The sequence below is a fragment of the Hakea prostrata genome, chromosome 1, assembly GCF_041222555.1.
Source record: "Hakea prostrata isolate BN-2017 chromosome 1, UWA_Hpros_2, whole genome shotgun sequence".
Taxonomy (NCBI): domain Eukaryota; kingdom Viridiplantae; phylum Streptophyta; class Magnoliopsida; order Proteales; family Proteaceae; genus Hakea; species Hakea prostrata.
In genome coordinates this window covers 2,014,268-2,035,096 of record NC_142600.1, presented here as the reverse complement: position 1 = coordinate 2,035,096, position 20,829 = coordinate 2,014,268, and the positions used below count along the sequence as shown (strand labels likewise).

Sequence of the window (20,829 nt, the reverse complement as noted above, 5' to 3'; positions counted from 1 at the left end):
TTCAATGACTGATTGAACTTAGAAGGTGAGCATTAGGAGAGTAAAACCCTCGAATCCGAGTTCAATAGCTTCAGAACTATCAAACCCTCGAATCCGAGTTTGACCCATAAGAGAAGGTGGTGGCGGGCGGTTTCCGCAGGGCCCTTCATTTCCTGCAGTGCTGCTGGCCTTTTGAGTTTTTAGGAAGTTACCGTGAGGCAGTAGTTGGTACAAGAAAGAAAGGAAGAAGATCGGCGAAGGATTCCCCCCTACTCCCACCTGTGTGGTTCAACTTCGAAAATAAGGTTGGGTTAGGTTTAGGTCATAAAAGTAATTTCACATTACCTTATAAGTTTCATTTTTATTTGACAGTAAAATGGTAATCTCCCCTCAACCATTCAGTCAGGTAGAGGTATCAACCATGAGGATCTTTTTGTAAGGTTTGCAAAGCCAGGTTGGGGGGCGGGGGAGGCTCTTGGAAATAAACAGACAAAAATTAAAAAGGATCCTGTATAAATGGTATAAGCTAAAAAGAAGACCTTAGATTCTGTTTGAATTGATCATCCTCACTCGAAATTTCCCCTGGGAAATGGTAGGGTCTCTGAACTGGTACACTAGACCATGGACTTGATGTAGATAAATCATCCGAAAAATATCTTCTCCTGATTAGCTGAAATGATTGATCCAACTAATGTTAGACTTGGTGACAAAACCAATAAGCACATAATTAAGACTGGAAAAGGCGAGGGCAAGGACATACCATACGGAAAAACTTCATCAGGGCTTCTTTATCATATCTTGCTTCTTTAGCAGCCTACAGATGTTAAACAGAAATCAGCATTAAGCGGTCACATATATAACCAACAAAATCAGAAATAAATAATCAAGAAATTTATCAATTATCAACTTGTAGCTTCCATGATAAAGGTATAGAATAGGTTCTCCCTGTAAAGAGCAACCAAAATTGGAACGGCATTCTCTCTAACATTTGTAGTTGAGAGCAAAGCTTTTAGAGTTCTGTCTGAATTGACCGTGCGGGTAGTCCTGGCTCAGCAGATGAATGGACCTAACTTTCAATTTTTTGTTTTCTAATTAGTAAGATGCAAGTTAAGGTCATCCCAGTAATAAAGATATTCAGGATTTTGAATGAACTTATAAAATTTCCTGAAGTTGTGAAAGGTTTTCTGGAAGAAAGGGAGAGAGGAGAAGAAGAAGAGGGTGGCATCATAAAATGATTTTTAAGAAGGGAATTCAATGGTATTCTACAGTGGAGTAATACCATTGAGCCCTCACTCATCTTTCCTATCCACAAGGGAATTCTCGGTGGAGTAACACGCAACATTAAACGATCAAGCCCTCATTCATCTTTCCTAGTAGGAACAAATATGCATCTGGATGCAATCAGCAGGCAAGGCATGTCAGCCTCAGTGGCTTCTATTCCTTGCAATGAATGGAGTGCCCAGAAGAGACATAAAACAACTACCCAGGTAATTTCACACGTTAAACTCTCTTTGTCCTATCTTAAGGCTTATGCTAGGATATATTACAGGCTTCCTGATGTTACCCCAGATCAGGGCCCAGTCTTCAGGATCTTCTCAATAGATTTCAGCACTTTAGGTTTTTGCAAACTCTGCAGCTAGGGTTTTAGGTTTAATTGCAGCAAGGCAGCAGCAAATTAGGGGGTTTTGAGGTCTGCAGCTAGAGGAAAAACCCTTCTAAACCCAGCGGTTGGGTTGTTAATGCTTAGGGCCAGGTCTAAGGTTGTGGGAAGGGCTTTCTAGGTTCAGTTAAGGCTGTTTTTTTATGATGAATTACTTCTGGATTTACTGTTTTAAGATTCCAGAACTCAATTCTAGGGTTTAGGGTTTGTGGAGACAAGAGAGGAGATAAATAGGGTTTCGATCTTAGGTTAGGGCTGGTATTAGGGTCGAAGGTCATGGGGAGAGGGGCAATGGCAATTCCAAGAGATGAGGGAATATTGATTTTCAGATTTTAGGGTTTTGGGGAAAACCCTAGGTGCCACAGGCTTAAAGGGAGAGAGAATGGAAGAGACAGAAGAGGAGAATAGGAGTTGGGGGGGTAAGGGTTATGCTTATTTGTGTTGATTGCTGCTGGAGATTGCAAGTAGTTAGAGGAGATCACTTCCAATAGGTGCCGCAGGGCTTCCTTGAGCTTGGAAATCCTGAAGCATATCCATTGCACTTCTATGGATGCAAACTCTATCTTCTGAACTTGATTAATCATCAATACTGTCTGTTTACAAGCCCAAACTCTGAATTTATAGACTAAAAGTCTAAAACAAAGAAACTTTACAAGGACAGAACAAACTTGGTCCTAACTAAACCAAGCTAACAACTAGAGGAATTCTACTTGGACTGGAACTCTATCATAATTTGACAAATAAGACTCCAAATAACAAAACCAGACTCTTAAGAATATTCTAGACTCAACTGAACTTCCTAGGACTCAAAATAAGGGAGTAAAATGACCAAATTGCCCTTTCTCGGGTTCGGCCCCCCTAGGTGATGCTGCAAGAAGGGCTGCTGCCCTAGGCTCTTTTGCGAGTCTTCTTGGAGTAATCCTGGCTGGTTACATCACTTCCATCTTGGGGAGGAGCCATAGATCACATCCATTCCACAATGTGAACCTTTCACCTCTTAAAAATGATTCCTAGCACAACAATTACCATGCTTAAGACACGATTTTGAACAGTTGCTCCACAACCAAATCTTAGATCCATCCAAGATATATATCAGTCCGAGTGGAAGGAAGATTATAAAATGATCTCACCACAGAATCTCCTGGACCCTCAGCTGTCCTAGAGAAAGAAGAGCCAATGCACAAAATAAACCATTGACTCCCTTGAGAATATTCTCAGAACATTTTTTGCTCCAGAAAACAACAACAACAATAAGCCTTGTCCCAGCTAAATGGGGTCGCTACATGGATTCTTGCTCTCCAATCAGTTCTGTTCGAGGCCATGCTAGATACAAGGCCTAAGCTATACATATCCTTTCTCGCCACTTCTCCTAAGGTTATCTTAAGTCAACCCCTAGTTCTTCTAGTTCCTTCAATATGGATTATATCACTTCTCCGTACAGGGGCATTTATAAGTCTCCGTTGAACGTGGTCGTGCCACCTCAAACAATTTTCTCGAAGCTTATCACTTATGGGAGCAACTCCCAGACCAACTCTAATATGATCATTTCTTATCTTATCCATCATAGTTTTGCCACTCATCCATCATAGCATCCTCATTTCTACTACACTGAGTTTATCTATATGATTCTTTTTAACAGTCTAACACTCTACACCGTACATCATAACTAGTCGAACAACGGTCCTATAAAATTTCCCTTTAAGCTTTAATGGAATACGCCGATCACATAAGACCCCGGACGCACCTCTCCACTTCATCCACCCTATTTTAATTCTTTGGGAAACCTCATCCTCTAAATCCCCTCTTTTACTTATGATTGAACCTAGGTACCTAAAACAATCACTCTGAGGAATCTCTTTATCATTACGTATCACCACCTCATCATCTGCCCGCTCATGACTAAAGTTACAAACTAGATATTATGTCTTCAATCTACTAAGTTTAAAGCCTTTTGACTCCAAAGCTACTCTCCATGATTCTAATTTGGTATTAATCCTCACTTGGGTCTCATCAATCAACACAATATCATCCGCAAAAAGCATACACCAGGGGACCTCATCTTGAATGTATTTGGATAATTCATCCATTACTGGTGCAAATAGATATGGGTTTAAAGTTGACCCTTGATGTAGCCCAACTGTTATCGGGAATTTATTATTTTGCCCCCACATTGTTCTAACACTAGTCACCAAACCATCATACATAACCTGAACTATATCTACATATTTACTTGCAACACTTATTTTCTCTAGTACTTGCCAAATTAACGCTCTAGGGACTCTATCATAAGTTTTTTCTATGTCAATAAATACCATATGAAGGTCTTTCCTACATTCTCTATACCTTTCCATAAGTCTCCTAATTAGGTAAATAGCCTCCGTTGAAGATCTTCCCAACATAAACCCAAATTGGTTCTCCGTAACTGTAGTTAAGTGTCTCAAACAGGTTTCAATTATTCTCTCCCATAATTTCATCGTATGACTCATCAATTTAATGCCCCTATAGTTATTACAACTTTGAATATCTCCTTTATTTTTGTAAATTGGAACCACGACGCTTCTCCTCCATTCATCTGGCATTTCCCTGTGCTCATAATCTTATTAAACAACTTAGTCAACCAAACTAGTCCATGGGTTCCTAAGCTCTTCCATGCTTCAATTGGGATTTCATCAGGACCTTGTGTCTTGCCGAGTTTCATACTCTTTAAAGCTTCTTTTACTTCGGACATCAAAATTCTACGTATATAAGTTCGAACATTGGTGCCTTGGTGAAAGGTGTAATCGTCCGAGTCATAAGTGCTTGAAGAATGCTCATTTAGTAAACTAAAAAAATAGGTTTCCCATCTTTTCTTAATATCCTCCTCACAAACTAAACTTTACCATCTCCATTTTTAATACATCTAACATGGTCAAGATCTCTACTCTTCCTACCTTCATCTTAGCTAATTTATAAATAAATTTTTCCCCTCCTTCGTGCCCAAGTTATTGTATAACTCTTCATATTTCTTTTCCCTTGCTTTTCCCGCAAATTTCTTAGCTTCATTCTATCCAACCTATACCTTTGAAGATCCTCAACATCCTTAGTTCTTTGCCATGTCTTAAAACTAGCTTTTTTTATTCCTAATGGCAATTTGAACCTCACTCTCCCACCACCACGTATCTCTATAAGAATGGAGCTTTCCTTTTGATTCACCTAGGACATCTTTAGCCACCTTCTTAATACACATAGCCATCTCATTCCACATTGCATTGGTATCCCCTTTAAAATCCCATTTTCCTTATTTAACTACTTCAATAACGAAGAATTTCGAGCACTCTCCTTTCAAATTCGACCATCTTATTCTGGGATACCTTGGACCTTTTATGTGTTCTTGGGACTAAGCACATATCCAAGACCACAAGTCTATGTTGTACAGTTAAGCTTTCCCCGGTATCACCTTGCAATCCTTACACAACAATCTATCAGTCCTTCTAGTGAGGAAGAAATCTATTTGGCTTCTATGCTGTCCACTTTTGAAGGTAATTAAATGCTCATCTCTCTTTTAGAAGTAAGTATTTATAATAGATAGATCAAAAGCAGTAGCAAAATCTAAAATTGAAATCCCCTCCTCATTCCTTTCTCCAAAACCATATCCTCCATGTACACTCTAATGTCCTCTTTGATCTTTTCCAATATGTCCATTTAAATCACCTCCTATGATAATCTTTTCTCCTTGACAAATTCCTTGCATTAATCCATCCATATTTTCCCAAAATTCTAGCTTTAGACTTTCATCTAATCCTACTTGAGGTGCATATGCACAAATTATATTTACGAACTCTTTCTCCATTACAAGCTTGATAGCAATAATCCTATCACCCACTCTTTTAACATCCACCACATCATTTTTTAAATCTTTATCCACTATTATACCCACTCCATTTTTATTTGTTTTATCCCTAGTATACCAAAGTTTAAAGTCATCCAACTATTTGGCTTTTTTACCCTTCCATCTAGTCTCATGAATGCAAACTACATTAATCCTTCTTCCCCTCATAACATCTATCAATTCTATGCTCTTACCAGTTAAAGATCATATGTTCCAAGATGCCAATCTAATCCTACGTTTATGGACTAACTTCTTTACCTGCACTCGTCCACGCCACGGGAACCCTTGCCTACTTATCACTGCATCTAGGTGCCGATGCGACGCGTCACTTACAGGGGACGCCCTAGCTAACCCTTGACCACTTATCACTACACCCGGGCCATGGTGTAGCACGTCACTTCTTTTGTCGGGGACACCCTAGCATAGCTTTTATCATATAAGGTCGAATCCATGAAAAAATGTTTGACTAGATTTTTTCCGGTGCCGGCTGCCGACCTGACGCACCAACCCTCCTCCTTTACCCGGGCTTGGGATTGGCTGATGCACCAACTCAGCCAATCCTAACTAAGTGGGGTTGGCTACAAGTATCCCAGAATAGGTAGAGTATTAAATAGAGGAAATGGAATAACCACCCCCTGTACTTTGCTAAATATTAATATAGACAAGGTTTCCTATGAACACCTTGTACCCCCTTGATTTGACTTATACCAAAATTAATAGTCCATTATAAACATTGTCAAGGGATGGAGTGGAAGGTAACTTGGGATAAAATCAACTCTTATATCCTCATCTTCCAAACCTAATCTACCCTAGCCCTGTTTCCAGCCCAAGTGTAGATTTACCCTAGACAGGGCAAGAAAACAATCTAATCAGTCAAAATAAAATGAAATCACTGAAGAACTACTGCAATTTGATGAGGCTTTGGCAGCCTATAACAGAAACTGTCTATACAAGTACTCTTCTAGAAGGAATGAAGGTTATGAAAACAAACACGTCAGATCTTATTCCCAATTTGAGTCCTCTGTTCAAATGGGGGAGATTCTATAATAAGTACTTAGGTAGAAAGAACCTTTGGCTGAAAAGGAAGAAGTTTGGTGAAAGAATGGAGGACTATAGGAGTGTTGTAATCTAGGAACTAGGATTGAATCTGGAAAAAGAGGGATATTAAAAAAACATATGGCATCAAAGAAAATCACTCCCCACAAACCTCTAGATTTGTGGGGGAAGTGAAAATCACAGATAGTTGGAAAGTATTCATGTCATTTCTTCAGGCGGCTCCTAGCTCTTTAAATCCTTCAATCAGGATCAAATATGTATTCGGCCTCTGTGCTATGCCGCCTCAAATGACCTTCACAGAGATTTTCCTCTCTAGACACACAACTACACATCTTTGTCAATGAAATCTAAAAACCACCCAAGAAATGAAATCCAAATGTTCTTCCAAATTTCAATTGTAAACAACCAACTAATCCCAACCCCTAATTATGAGTACACTATGATGTGTACTATTTTTCTTTCTCTCGTTTCTTTGAGGTTCAAGATATATTTTTGATGGTGATGGTTACTCATGGCGACCAGCAGTGGTGGGATCCTTGTGCACTAGGTATATGGCCTTTTACAATACCAAAACCACCCAAATTCTTTAGCTTGCATACCTCTTCTTCTATTTGTGCTGGGTGGTGGGCTGGCTAATGTAACTTAACCACATACCATATTCTGATCCTTGTGCATCCACCACGTCCAATTAAAAAAAAATTAGAACAAATTCATTCCATCTGCCTCAACATGGAAATAAGACATACAGGGATAGGGATGGTGGAAAGGATGTTGCTTGTAAAAGCTAACCTTCCACCCAATGATAAGAATACTTTCTGACCAAAATTTATCTTTTTCATTTTTCTGCTACATGGATTCCAAAAAGAAGACTCTTACCTAGAAAAACAAAGACTCTTGGGTTTGCTCTCTATTAGAACCAAGTATGTAAACTGAATCCTAATAGTTATAACCACACTCCCTCATCTACAGCCTCATCAAAATTTCCTACAAAATAATCACAGTTTTTTTAAATAAACTCTATAAGCAGCATGGCCTCAAAGTTCTTCAATATGGCACCAGTTGAGCAATATCAGATTACCAGTTTATCTGCATAATAAGAAGATGAAAAAACAGAGGTATCCTTGTACAATCCCCTTAGTTTATCTGAATCCCTACCCTGTTGCTCCATTTTTCACAATTGACAAAAAGCAGGAGCAAAAAAGCATAGTTCAACTGTGATGCCCCACATCTTTTTATATTATTATTTTACCACTTTGCTGGAATGTTCAGATTATTAAAGGATCATGGTGGTTGGATCATGTGTCAAAAAGGTTGGTTTGATGGTTCAACCAAATGGTTTGAGTGTAATTAAATGATAGCTTAAATGAAACTGGATTCCAATCAATATTTTGGTCAAATCCGACATCACTTGTGAGCCCCACAACGGTTGAATAAGACTAATCTGAAAATAAGGAAATGATCAGCATCCCTATGTGGGCTCTATTTAAGGAAATAGAGTGGGCCCACAAGCCCAAAAAGAAGCCCACCAATTATTTAGTTAAATATATATGTATAAGTTATGGTATATTATATTATAATTATTATATAAAATATGAAAAAGTTAAGAAGAGAGGAGGAGATGACACCTCCCCCTCTCTCTCTCCCACCTCCTCACGTGGAAGGCAACAAAGTGTTTTGAACATGTGAGGTTTATAAAAAAGAGAGGAAGTGACAAGTGGTGCCATCACTTCATACTATTATTTTATATAGGAAATTTTGATAAGGTAAAGAAAGAGAACTGAAAAGATAGAAATCAGTGGGGGCGGTATTGCGCGTAAACAGAGGAGAAAAACAGAAAAGAGGTGAGAGAAAGAGGAGAAAGAGAAGAAATAGAGAGAAGAGGAATTAAGAATGGAAAAAGAGTTGATAAGAGACTGGAAGTGAAAGAGACAAGGGGAGAGAGTGCTGAAAGAGAAAAGGAGAGAGAGAATAGAAATTGGTCTTGCTTGTGGCTTTGTGCGTGGAAGTCGAGTGGAGAGTAGAGAGAGAGTACAGAGAAAAGTGGAGTGGAGAGAGAAGAGAGAGAACGTAAAGAGGAGAGAGAAGAGAAACAGAAGAGAGGAGAGACAGTAGAAAGTGGAAATACAGCTTGTGCTGAAATACTGCTTCAGCACTCTCTCTCCTTGTCTCTTTCACTTCCAGTCTCTATCAACTCTCTCTTTCCACTCTTAATTCCTTCTCTCTTTCTGTATTCTCTCTATTCCTTCTCTTTCTCACACCTTTTTTCTGTTTTTCTCCTCTGTTTACACGCAGAACCGCCCCCACTGATTTCTATCTTTTCACTTTCTTTCTTTACCTTATCAAAATTTTCTATATAAAATAATAATATGAAGTGATGGCACCACTAGTCACTTCCTCTCTTTTTTATAAACCTTACATGTACAAAACACTTCGTTGTCTTCCATGTGAAGAGGTGGGAGAGAAAGAATACAAATTGGTCTTGCTTGTGGCTTTGATCGTGGAAGTGGAGTGGAGAGTAGAGAGAGAGTACAGAGAGAAGAGAGAGAACATAGAGAGGAGAAGTGGAGAGGAGAGAGAAAGTAAAGGGGCTACCTTTGTTTCCGCATGAACGGAAATAGCAAGAATTATTCGGAATATCGGAGAGAGGACAGACTTTTAACTGAGGCAAGATCGAGAGACGGACATGGAACAGAACAGGGAACAAGTAAGTTATATTGACTAACCTATGTATGTTATAAGTGGGTGATTCCACTTAGTAAACAAGTAGCATTCACATGTTAATATAAAATCTACCTTATTTATTCACTTATGCAATTTATAGAAATGCATGATATGTTGCTTTTTGAATAGAACAAAAGTGCATGAGATCGAATGATAGCTTAAGAACTTGATGGAAATGTTTGAATTGAAATGTTGATAGTATGCTTAAATTGTTAAATTATGAATTTGAATGATGCTTATGCTTGTTAAATTTAGAATTATCATGTTTTCTTGTTTAAATGATTGGATTATATGAATTGTGTCAAGTCTATGATAAACTCCGCCAGTGTTTTGCTGCCGGTCCCAAGCCCGGGTAAAGGAGGAGGGTTGGTGCGTCAGGTCGGCAGCCGGCACCGGAAAAAATCTAGCCAAACCTTTTTTCATGGATTCGACCTTATATGATAAAATCTATGCTAGGGCGTTCCCCGACAAAAGAAGCGACGCGCTACACTATGGCCCGGGTGTAGTGATAAGTGGGCAAGGGTTAGCTAGGGCGTCCCCTGTAAGCGACGCGTCGCATCGGCGCCCGGATGCGGTGATAAGTAGGCAAGGGTTCCCGCGCCGTGGACGAGTGCGGGTAAAGAAGCTAGTCCATAAGCGTAGGATTAGATTGGCATCTTGGAACATAGGATCTTTAACTGGTAAGAGCTTAGAATTGATTGATGTTATGAGGAGAAGAAGGATTAATGTAGCTTGCATCCAAGAGACTAGATGGAGGGGTAAAAAAGCCAAAGAGTTGGATGACTTTAAACTTTGGTATACTGGGGATAAAACAAATAAAAATGGAGTGGGTATAATAGTGGATAAAGATTTAAAAAATGATGTGGTGGATGTTAAAAGAGTGGGTGATAGGATTATTGCTATCAAGCTGGTAATGGAGAAAGAATGCATAAATATAATTTGTGCATATGCACCTCAAGTAGGATTAGATGAAAGTCTAAAGCTAGAATTTTGGGAAAGTATGGATGGATTAATGCAAGGAATTCGTCAAGGAGAAAAGATTATCATAGGAGGTGATTTAAATGGACATATTGGAAAAGATCAAAGAGGATATGAGAGTGTTCATGGAGGATATGGTTTTGGAGAAAGGAATGAGGAGGGGATTTCAATTTTAGATTTTGCTACTGCTTTTGATCTATCTATATTAAATACTTACTTCAAAAAGAGAGATGAACATTTAATTACTTTCAAAAGTGGACAGCATAGAAGCCAAATAGATTTCTTCTTAACTAGAAGGACTGATAGATTGTTGTGCAAGGATTGCAAGGTGATACCGGGGGAAAGCTTAACTGCACAACATAGACTTGTGGTCTTGGATATGTGCTTAGTCCCAAGAACACATAAAAGGTCCAAGGTAAACTATCCCAGAATAAGATGGTGGAATTTGAAAGGAGAGTACTCTAAATCCTTCATTAATGAAGTAGTCAAACAAGGAAAATGGGATTTTAAAGGGGATACCAATGCAATGTGGAATGAGATGGCTATGTGTATTAAGAAGGTGGCTAGAGATGTTCTAGGTGAATCAAAAGGAAAGACTCATTCTTATAGAGAGATGTGGTGGTGGGATAGTGAGGTTCAAGTTGCCATTAGGAATAAAAAAGCTAGTTTTAAGGCATGGCAAAGAACTAAAGATGTTGAGGATCTTCATAGGTATAGGTTGGATAGAAATGAAGCTAAGAAAATTGCAGGGAAAAGCAAGGGAAAGGAAATATGAAGAGTTGTATAATAAATTGGGCACAAAGGAAGGGGAAAAATCTATTTATAAGATAGCTAAGATGAGGGATAGGAAGAGTAGAGATCTTGACCATGTTAGATGTATTAAAAATGGAGATGGTAAAGTATTAGTTTGTGAGGAGGATATTAAGAAAAGATGGGAAACCTATTTCTCTAGTTTACTAAATGAGCATTCTTCAAGCACTTATGTTTCGGACGATTACACTTTTCACCAAGGCACCAAGGTCCGAACTTATATACGTAGAATTTCGATGTCCGAAGTAAAAGAAGCTTTAAGGAGGATGAAACTCGGCAAGACACAAGGTCCTGATGAAATCCCAATTGAAGTATGGAAGAGCTTAGGAACCCATGGACTAGTTTGGTTGACTAAGTTGTTTAATAAGATTATGAGCACAGGGAAAATGCCAGATGATTGGAGGAGAAGTGTTGTGGTTCCAATTTACAAAAATAAAGGAGATATTCAAAGTTGTAATAACTATAGGGGCATTAAATTGATGAGCCATACGATGAAATTATGGGAGAGAATAATTGAAACCCGTTTGAGACACTTAACTACAATTACGGAGAACCAATTTGGGTTTATGCCAGGAAGATCTACAACGGAGGCTATTTACTTAATTAGGAGACTTATGGAAAGGTATAGAGAATGTAGGAAAGATCTTCATATGGTATTTATTGACCTAGAAAAAGCTTATGATAGAGTCCCTAGAGCGTTAATTTGGCAAGTACTAGAGAAAAGAAGTGTTGCAAGTAAATATATAGATATAGTTAAGGATATGTATGATGGTTCGGTGACTAGTGTTAGAACAATGGGGGGGACAAAGTAATGAATTCCCGATAACAGTTGGGCTACATCAAGGGTCAACTTTAAGCCCATATCTATTTGCACTGGTAATGGATGAATTAACCAAAGACATTCAAGATGAGGTCCCCTGGTGTATGCTTTTTGCGGATGATATTGTGTTGATTGATGAGACCCGAGTGGGGATTAATACCAAATTAGAATCATGGAGATTAGCTTTGGAATCAAAAGGCTTTAAACTTAGTAGATCGAAGATAGAATATTTAGTTTGTAACTTTAGTCATGATCGGCCGATGATGAGGTGGTGATACTTGACGATAAAGAGATTTCTCGAGTGATTGTTTTAGGTACCTAGGTTCAATCATAAGTAAAAGAGGTGATTTGGAAGATGAGGTTTCCCAAAGAATTAAAATAGGGTGGATGAAGTGGAGAGGTGCGTCCGGGGTCTTATGTGATCGGCGTATTCCATTAAAGCTTAAAGGAAAATTTTATAGGACCATTGTTCGACCAGCTATGATGTACGATGCAGAGTGTTGGGCTGTTAAAAAGAATCATATAGATAAACTCAGTGTAGCAGAAATGAGGATGCTAAGATGGATGAGTGGCAAAACTAGGATGGATAAGATAAGAAACGATCATATTAGAGTTGGGCTGGGAGTTGCTCCCATAAGTGATAAGCTTAGAGAAAGTCGTTTGAGGTGGCACGGCCACGTTCAACGGAGACCTATAAATGCTCCTGTACGGAGAAGTGATATAATCCATATTGAAGGAACTAGAAGAGCTAGGGGTAGACCTAAGATAACCTTAGGAGAAGTGGTGAGAAAGGATATGTATAGCTTAGGCCTTGTATCTAGCATGGCCTCGAACAGAACTGATTGGAGGGCAAGAATCCATGTAGCCGACCCCATTTAGTTGGGACAAGGCTTATTGTTGTTGTTGTTGTTGTTGTTGTTGTGTCAAGTCTTATTCAGATAAGGCTAAGTGACGATTGAAATGCAAGAGGTACATTGAAATGGACAAGGTATAGTAATACAATATTGAAATTGAATATAAAAATAAGAAATAAAATGTTAATGACTTCTGTAAATCCTGGTACTTAGTGTATCCAAATGGGAGGGCATGAAGAAAGACTGAAAAGTGGAAAGATAGACTAGACCGATGATGGCCTCCTGTGGAGAACACCTGGTCTTGTGCCAAAAGATTGAAAAGAGAATCTTTTAATGAGAACCTCTAAGATTAAGACTGAAACTGGGGATTTTTGTTCGCGCAGCACAGAAATATGACACGTCTTCTTTTCTAATCCAACGACTAAAACTAAGGGTACTTTTGTAATTGTATCATTTAGGTTAAAAAAAAAAAACCTTTCAAATTTGCAAACACATCCTTCATAAAACTCAAATTCACCTAATGAACCCCAGAAAGCCAAACGATTCAAAAAACAAGAAATCTAAACCTTAACCCACAATATACCCACCATCACAACCGGATCTCTTTGATTTTTTCATCATTTCAGGTTAAAGACCCAATTTTTCATTTTAACTTCCAATATCTTTGATTTTTTCATCGTTTCAACTTGAAGATATCTCTTTGGGATGGTGTTAACCCTAGCCGAATACCCTACGGCTCACAATTGTTTCTCTCTTGAAAAACCCTAACCTTGATGCTATCATTACAAAAAAAGAGCAAATCAAAAGAAGTGCAGACCCAAAACAGATAAAAAAAACACGTAGAACCGTATAACTCGTTATTTTTCGTGGTTCTCCCCAAAACAAACGGAAAAAATAAGAAGTGCAGACCCAAAATACCTAACCCTAGAGTTCTTCTTTCTTCGTGGTTCTCCTCAGGAGAAAAAAAAAAAAAAAAAAAAGAAAAAGTGCAGACACAAAATCAAAATGGAAGAACAAATTCACGGTCGTATTGGATGGATTGGGTCACCGGTGAGGGCAGTCAACCAGGGTTTCCACGATCACAAAATCTCGTTTCTGATTAGCTTTTGGGTTCGTTTTGTGAATTGATCTGTTACTAGAGCTACCTTTTGTAAATTCTAACATTTCTTTCTAAATAGGTCATACAATTACCATAATACCCCTTTCTTATAACCGTTCGATTATAACTTAACACATGGCAAGAAGTTGCAGCCTGCGCAGATGATATCCGCGCAAGCGCGAACAAAAATCCCTGAAACTGATGCCACTTGTATGGTTTAAACTGAAGGTGTCATCTCTACAAGTAACGCTTAGGTCTTGTTTAATAAAGAAAAAGAAAATTGGAATGCATAATGTTATATGACTTTGATGTGATACTGGATGTATGATGAATTGTCTGACTTACTTACATGGTTGTCTGTATTGCTTACTGGGCCGCAAAACTCACTATTGTAAATATTGACAGGTCTCCTGATACATGACAAGGGCAAGGGTGCTGCCACCTAACAACGTCTTTAAAGTAGAAGATGGAAAACATTTTTCTTTTTGTTGCAACTGATGTTTGTTTAACTAGATTGTGAATGTATATATTTCTTTTGAGGCTGTATGTATTTAACTAGATATTATTAAAAACTCAAATGTAAACATAACAGGACTTTGGACTGTATACATATGTTTATGAGTCAAACTGTCAAATAGGTTATCTGTTTTTGTCCTTGGAAATGTTTAGTTTAGCATTGTTTTTAGTGGCTATAAACAAGTTGATACAAAGAGGAACTGTCACATGCCCTAGTTGGATATCTGTAATGTGAGCCCCACCAAACTTGTGAAAACTGGGGTCGTGACATCAACTCATTCCCAACATTTCACATTGACATCCATCATGGTCAGTTTGCTGAACAATCCACTAGAATTGGGCTTTGTATTCTTATAAATCAATTTTACATTTCAACCAATTTCCCTGAAAAACTCGACTCATACACCCAACAGCTATCCAGTGTCAGTATCCTGCTCAGCAGACCAAGATCAAGTCCTAAATTAGAGGAAGCCGCTCATCCAGTCAATGTATCAAGATCATTATTTTTCCCTTAAGAAGAAGAAGAATCAGAAGAAAGAAAGAAAGAAAGAAAGAAAGAAAGAAAGAAAGAAAGAAAAGAGAGAGAAGGATAAAAGCAAAAATAATTTTATAGAATTGATTGAAAACCAATAAGAAATTGAGGAAAGGGCAATTTACTTATGTGTTTCTGTGGCGAAAACAGTGAAACAGTTTTAGAGCCTTAGCCCTTTACGGAATGATGAATTGTTCTCCTCTGATATTGTTAAATACCGGTATACCACAAGTCAAACTCAAAACCATGTTCACAAGTTAATGCGCATTGCGCTGAAGTGACACAGTCAAGATTCTGTTTGAACCAATAGCAGAACGCTGGCCCTAAAGTAAAATGCATAATGTGAGCAACCAAAACCACCAAAATGAACAGAAGACCATTCTTGTCAAGCACCACCAGATTTTCTTATCTGCTGAATAACAAGTTCTCACCATGGTTATCAAAGCATCCGCCTAGGCGGCAAAGCGGTTTTTGAACCGCTTAAATTGTGACCGCTTAACTAACAGTCTGATTTCTTGCCGCTTTTTTGCTTAAGCACTACCGCTTTACCACCTTTTGCGCCATATTGTCGCCTAGATGCTAAAGCAGCCGCTTTTTTTACATTTTGTAATTTGTGCATATTATTTTTTCTTTTTTTTTAATCATAATTTATTCTACAATGCCATATATAAATTTAAATAGGTGAGCCATTTCGGAATCGAGGCCCAATTTGCAAATGAACTTTGAGGCCCAAAGTGTCTGCCGTCAACAGAATGTGAAGCATGAGCCATATTCAACATTGATAATCAATGAATCGTTAAATAAACAATGACTTGGAAATCGGAATAATGAAATCTATTAATTTATCATGTCGGCACTGTTTGGTTAAAAAAGGGGAAAATGGATACATCAATTATGATTCCAATTCGAATATTATTCATGTATATTTAACAAAAAAGTCATGTTAAAAATAATTTGTGAAATAATTTCACTAAACTATATATGAATAATATTGTTATTCATAATTATGATTCTTGAATGTTTTTTATTTTATTTTTATGAATGTGATTGTTGAATGTTTGTTTAGTACTTTAATTTATTATAAAAAGTATTTGTATTAAAAAGTAGTTATATTAAAAATATTGACTAAACCGCTTTAGTCGCTTTATTGCCGCCTAAGCACCGCTTAATCGAGAAGACGGAGCCCCAATCACTTTGCCGCTTTTATAACCATGGTTCTAACAAAAAAATAATAGCACAACTATAACCAAAGTGGTGTTTCCAATAGCAAACCAAGCAGCCAATGAGCACCCAAACATGGCAGGTCCACACTACAGAGTAAATGAGGACTAATATACAATGAATCCATATCTACTTTTTGTTTCACATTTTCACTAACTTATAAGCTAGAAGGTTAATCTAGATCACTCATCATCAACTCCAACGAGCACTTAAACACCACAATGCTGGTAAGATTCCAAGACTTTTAAAAATAAAATAAAAAACTTACAGAAAAGAGGCTCCCACTGCCAGGAAAGCCTTCTGTTAGAGGAAGTTCTTCACTTGGTGTAAGGAAACCCTGCTTCTCAACCCACTGGCGAGCAACATCAACAAGATTGCCACTGCTTCCTCTAATTCCTTCCTTTGCAGCAACATCTGCTTTGTTACCAACAACAATGTATGGGACAGGAAGACCACCAGGCCCAACAGATCCCAGAGGAGCAGAGAACGTTCCAGCAGTTGCTACCTCTGCAGCCCACTTATGCAAGCTTGCTTTTGTCCTCCTTTGGGAAAGATCATAAACAAAAATAACACCTGAATATATCGAGCAAAAAAGGAACTGTAATTTGCTAGTTTATAGAGCATTAAATAATCAAAGGTGTACCAACTTGGAAATACATACTAAAAAGAAAACAACTGCAAGTTAGAAAGCATGGCAGACAATCTATCTCTTGCCTCTTATGCACAAATAACAGTTTATCCCCCCTTTTCTGGAGAGGATGAGGCTTAACCACTATCAAATGGCTCATCAGAAAACCCCTATTTCGTCTAAACACAACCATACAGATTTTCCATCTAGAGCAATGCATCAGTAAGCTAACTGGGCCACTCTGGGGCAGGAGATATCCAAGCCAGGACCCAGTAAATGTATTCCTTTCAAACTGCTCCACTAGTTCAGCAGTCAGTAGGGAACATGTATTAAACACTTGACACCGGAACTTGACTTCCTGTCCTGCGCAAGTATAGCCACATAATAATGTTCCACAAACAATGGCATCTTGTGTAAGCAGTAAAAGATTCAATGAAGGGTGCTAACGCTGGTTCCTTCGTTGTAAATACCCATGTCCAAACAAGCATTCAAAAAGATTATCAAAGGAGTTCTTGACTTATAATTCTGTCATTGTATCATTTAATAGAAAATGAGATAAGATGATCACTTAGTATTCACCATTGATTTGTGAATAGAAAATTGAGCGGCAGTCCTTGTATCGCTCATGTCCTGAGATATCCCAAAGTTCAACAAAGAAACTGCTTTCCACATCAACTTTAATGCTATCAGAAGAGCTACTTGGATTTCCATATGTGGTATGCTGCATAACAGAAGCATGAGAAGCTTAGGAGAAAGTTCCAAGTCTAGCCAGAACTCCTAATTGCCTCAAAGAGATAAGAAACATTAACAGTCACCTTAACACTAACTGAACATCCAATTGTTTGAGGAGGGCAACTGATGGAGGAGCCTTTTACAATTAGATGAGCAAGTGAAGTTTTCCCGACACCTGCCAGCAGATTGGAGATGAGGTTCAATCCAAATGCTAAAGAAATGATGATGATAAAAAAATAAATAAATAAATAAAAATAGGTACAGAAGCCAATTTAAGCCGCATAGAAATTAACTCTTTTTTCAAATCAGCAATATAGCAGAGACTTAAATCATTTTACAATAAAAACTAAATAAGGATGGGAAGACAAGAGAAGTCCATCCTCCACGCAGATATTATATATATACACAAGGAGGGTCTCAGACCACCCTAGACCCCACTAAATGCGGAAGCAAGATAAAATATGATATATATATATATATATATATATGCATTAATTGTTGTTTGGGCTGGATGAGGACTAAGATGAGAATTTTTTTGAATGATATGGCACCTCTAGAAACCAAAAAGAGGCAACAAATAAGCATCTCCACTGTCCCTCCCTAAGGTGAGCACAATGTGAGCAGACTACTAACTCCAAGAAGCTCAACAAAGTCACTTGACAATGCACAAGACCTACGAATATTCTCTTAGAAATGGATTCCCATATAACCAATTAGGCACTACAGCTGACTCTTCCTTGTTCAAGCCACACACACACGCGCTCATGGCTTTGGAATTTCACTTCTCCAGAAAAGCATGCAACATGTTGACTACTTGACTTTTAACAGAAAATCCTATGGAGAAACCATGAAAGAAAAGGTGAGGTTCTTCAAACAACAGTGAGTTTCACATATGTAGCGAATTTCATGATTATATACCAATGTAATTGCTATCCTCCGTTATTGCTGGTTAATGGTAATAACTGCACTTATACTGCCTACTATGTTTTTATCATTCACTCACTTTTTCTCATAAAATTTCACCAAACCTAACAAAAGGTTTTTCAACCTTTTAGAACTCTCATTTTTATTTTATTTTTTTCTTTTTCTTTTTCCTTTTCTTGGTACTATTAATTTTTTGTATCTTAAACTTGCTGCTTGTTAACATAGGGGGGAAAACAAACCATTATGAATTTAAAACTACCAGTCGTAGTATTCTTTTGTTCCCATTAAGATCCAAATTTGGACTCTTAACAGTTTTCAATTAATATAATCGGTGACTAGGCAATAGTTATTAGTTACCTTAGAAAAGAAAAACATATACAAATGAAAATTTAATCAACTAATAATCAAAGTTAAGACTCAAGCTCAGACCCCAGTAAGGCAGCTAAACAAGACTGTTCCTGTGCCTTCCAAACCTTCATGGGTCTAGAGGAAAATCTTCTTGCTCCATCCCCCTGCCATCTCCGCCATCTCTATCTTCATCTCTATTGGCTCATTCACCTCCTTTTGGCTTGATCCGTGACATCTGATGGGCATTCTCTTTAACCACTTCGGTCCCCGCACTGTCTATGACACCCGTATCCCCAAATCCACCCCCTTGGCCTTCATCTCAAATGGATCCTAGATTTCTACCCCCTGCCCATTCTCACACAAGTTTAGGAATCTCTCCCCCCTCTTTCTAGCTCCTCTTGTGACCTCACCATCTGGCTCCCTTCCCCCCATCAAATCCTTCTCCACCTCATCAGCTTCGAACCTCCTCAGATCCCACAACCCCAAACCCCCTAGCCCCCATTGGATTGGTTCAAAGGCTATATTCTCCGCCACTCCCTTACCCTTTGGAGAGCCCTAAACCATGCCCTCCTCACCCAATCTTTCCTTTCTGACCGCCACATCCCTGTTAACCCAAACTGCATCCTTTGTTGATCCGGTGTGGAAAACCTTGAGCACCTTTTCTTTTCTTGCCCTTCCTCCACATCCATACGGGGAAAAGCCCTTACCTTCATATGGCCCCATTCATGGCATTCCTTCGAGTTTGATTGAGATTGGTCTTCAATTTTGAGGAACTTTTCAGGTTCTTCCATCTACGATCGGATTGGTAAGCTAGTGTTTTGTGCCTCGGTCTCTCACCTTTGGTGGGAGCGCAATCTTCGAAGATGGACTTCCAAATCTGGCTCTATAGACAATATTTGGAATGCCATATATTTTGATGTTTCTTTTAAACTGGTAGCTATTCCCCACCCCTATTGATGATACAAGGAACAGGCTTATTGTTGTCTCCTAGGGTCTTAATTCCTCTTTCCTGTTAATGATATTCCCTTGTTTCCTTTTCTTTGATATAAATATTTATTCATCCAAAAACAAAGGCAGCTAAACAAGACATCTTGACTATGAAAAACAAAAACAAGTATAATTTAGACCCAGTAGTAAAATTTCAGTACCACAGTCTGGCCATGAGAATCTAACAACTAACATCTGATACCTCAAACAACTAACTAAAACAGATGACATCCCACTTAAGGTTCAACAATTCAAAAACCTAAAGAAGGAATTTTAATTAAAGGATGGAAGAAGGAAACCAACGTTCATGCTACACACCTGAATCTCCAACGACAAGTACTCGAACCTGCCCACAAGGAGGACCGCCATTCCCTTCTCTATTTTCCCTTCCACGGCTCCTCCAAAACATGATTTCGTGGAAACAACTCGGCCAAAATCAGCTCTAGCTACCACGGATAGCACAAAAGATGACCCCAAGTTCCTTCCCCGAAATGTTATAAATCAAGTCCCTTCAAACATACGCGATCTCCAAATAAAACACTGGATTATCAGAAAGGGTATCCTAAATCCCGGTCTATCATCCATGTCAGTCGAAACCTAGGCTAAGGCCTAATCTAAATTTGAAGCAACAAACACTTTCATACATTACATACTGTGAAATTTTATAATTTCTCTAGGAGTTACCCAAACTCGCAATCAACGACGCCAAGCTCAAGATCTGAAGAAAATTAAGAAAGGACCTCCATAGCAACGAATCTTCACTCAATAGATCGAAAATTTCCCCCACAAGTCGAACGCGAGGCGGTCAAATGCAACTCTCTCTCTCTCTCTCTCTTTCTTGAACTTCTTGTGTGTATAACACGAATAGATACAGAGCAGCAGCTGAAGAATGATACACCGACGGCAGTTGAGACTTGAAATGGAGAAAGATAAGGGGAAGATGAAAAGGATTTTCCTTTAATAAAAATAAATAAAATTACAGCCACCCCTGATTTATCCAATTTATCCAATTTATCAACCAAACCCTTACAGGAAAAAATATTTCAATTTTCTAGCCCGGTTGATTGCGAATACGTCCATGCGGCTACAATCCACT

At 38.4% G+C, this 20,829-nt stretch overlaps 1 protein-coding gene across 1 annotated transcript in view; it reads right to left on the bottom strand.

The window, feature by feature from the left end:
• The window catches only part of LOC149026569 (small GTPase LIP1-like), a 26,645-nt gene extending 5,816 nt beyond the window's left edge, over positions 1-20,829 (bottom strand). The window contains exons 1-6 of the mRNA XM_089154367.1: positions 20,052-20,829; positions 17,558-17,649; positions 17,322-17,463; positions 16,383-16,687; positions 740-793; positions 519-649 (exon numbers count right to left, since the gene is read on the bottom strand). Coding sequence (XP_089010493.1) covers positions 519-649; positions 740-793; positions 16,383-16,687; positions 17,322-17,463; positions 17,558-17,649; positions 20,052-20,142 — 815 coding nt within the window. The 5' untranslated portion in view covers positions 20,143-20,829. The remainder of the gene's footprint in view (positions 1-518; positions 650-739; positions 794-16,382; positions 16,688-17,321; positions 17,464-17,557; positions 17,650-20,051) is intronic.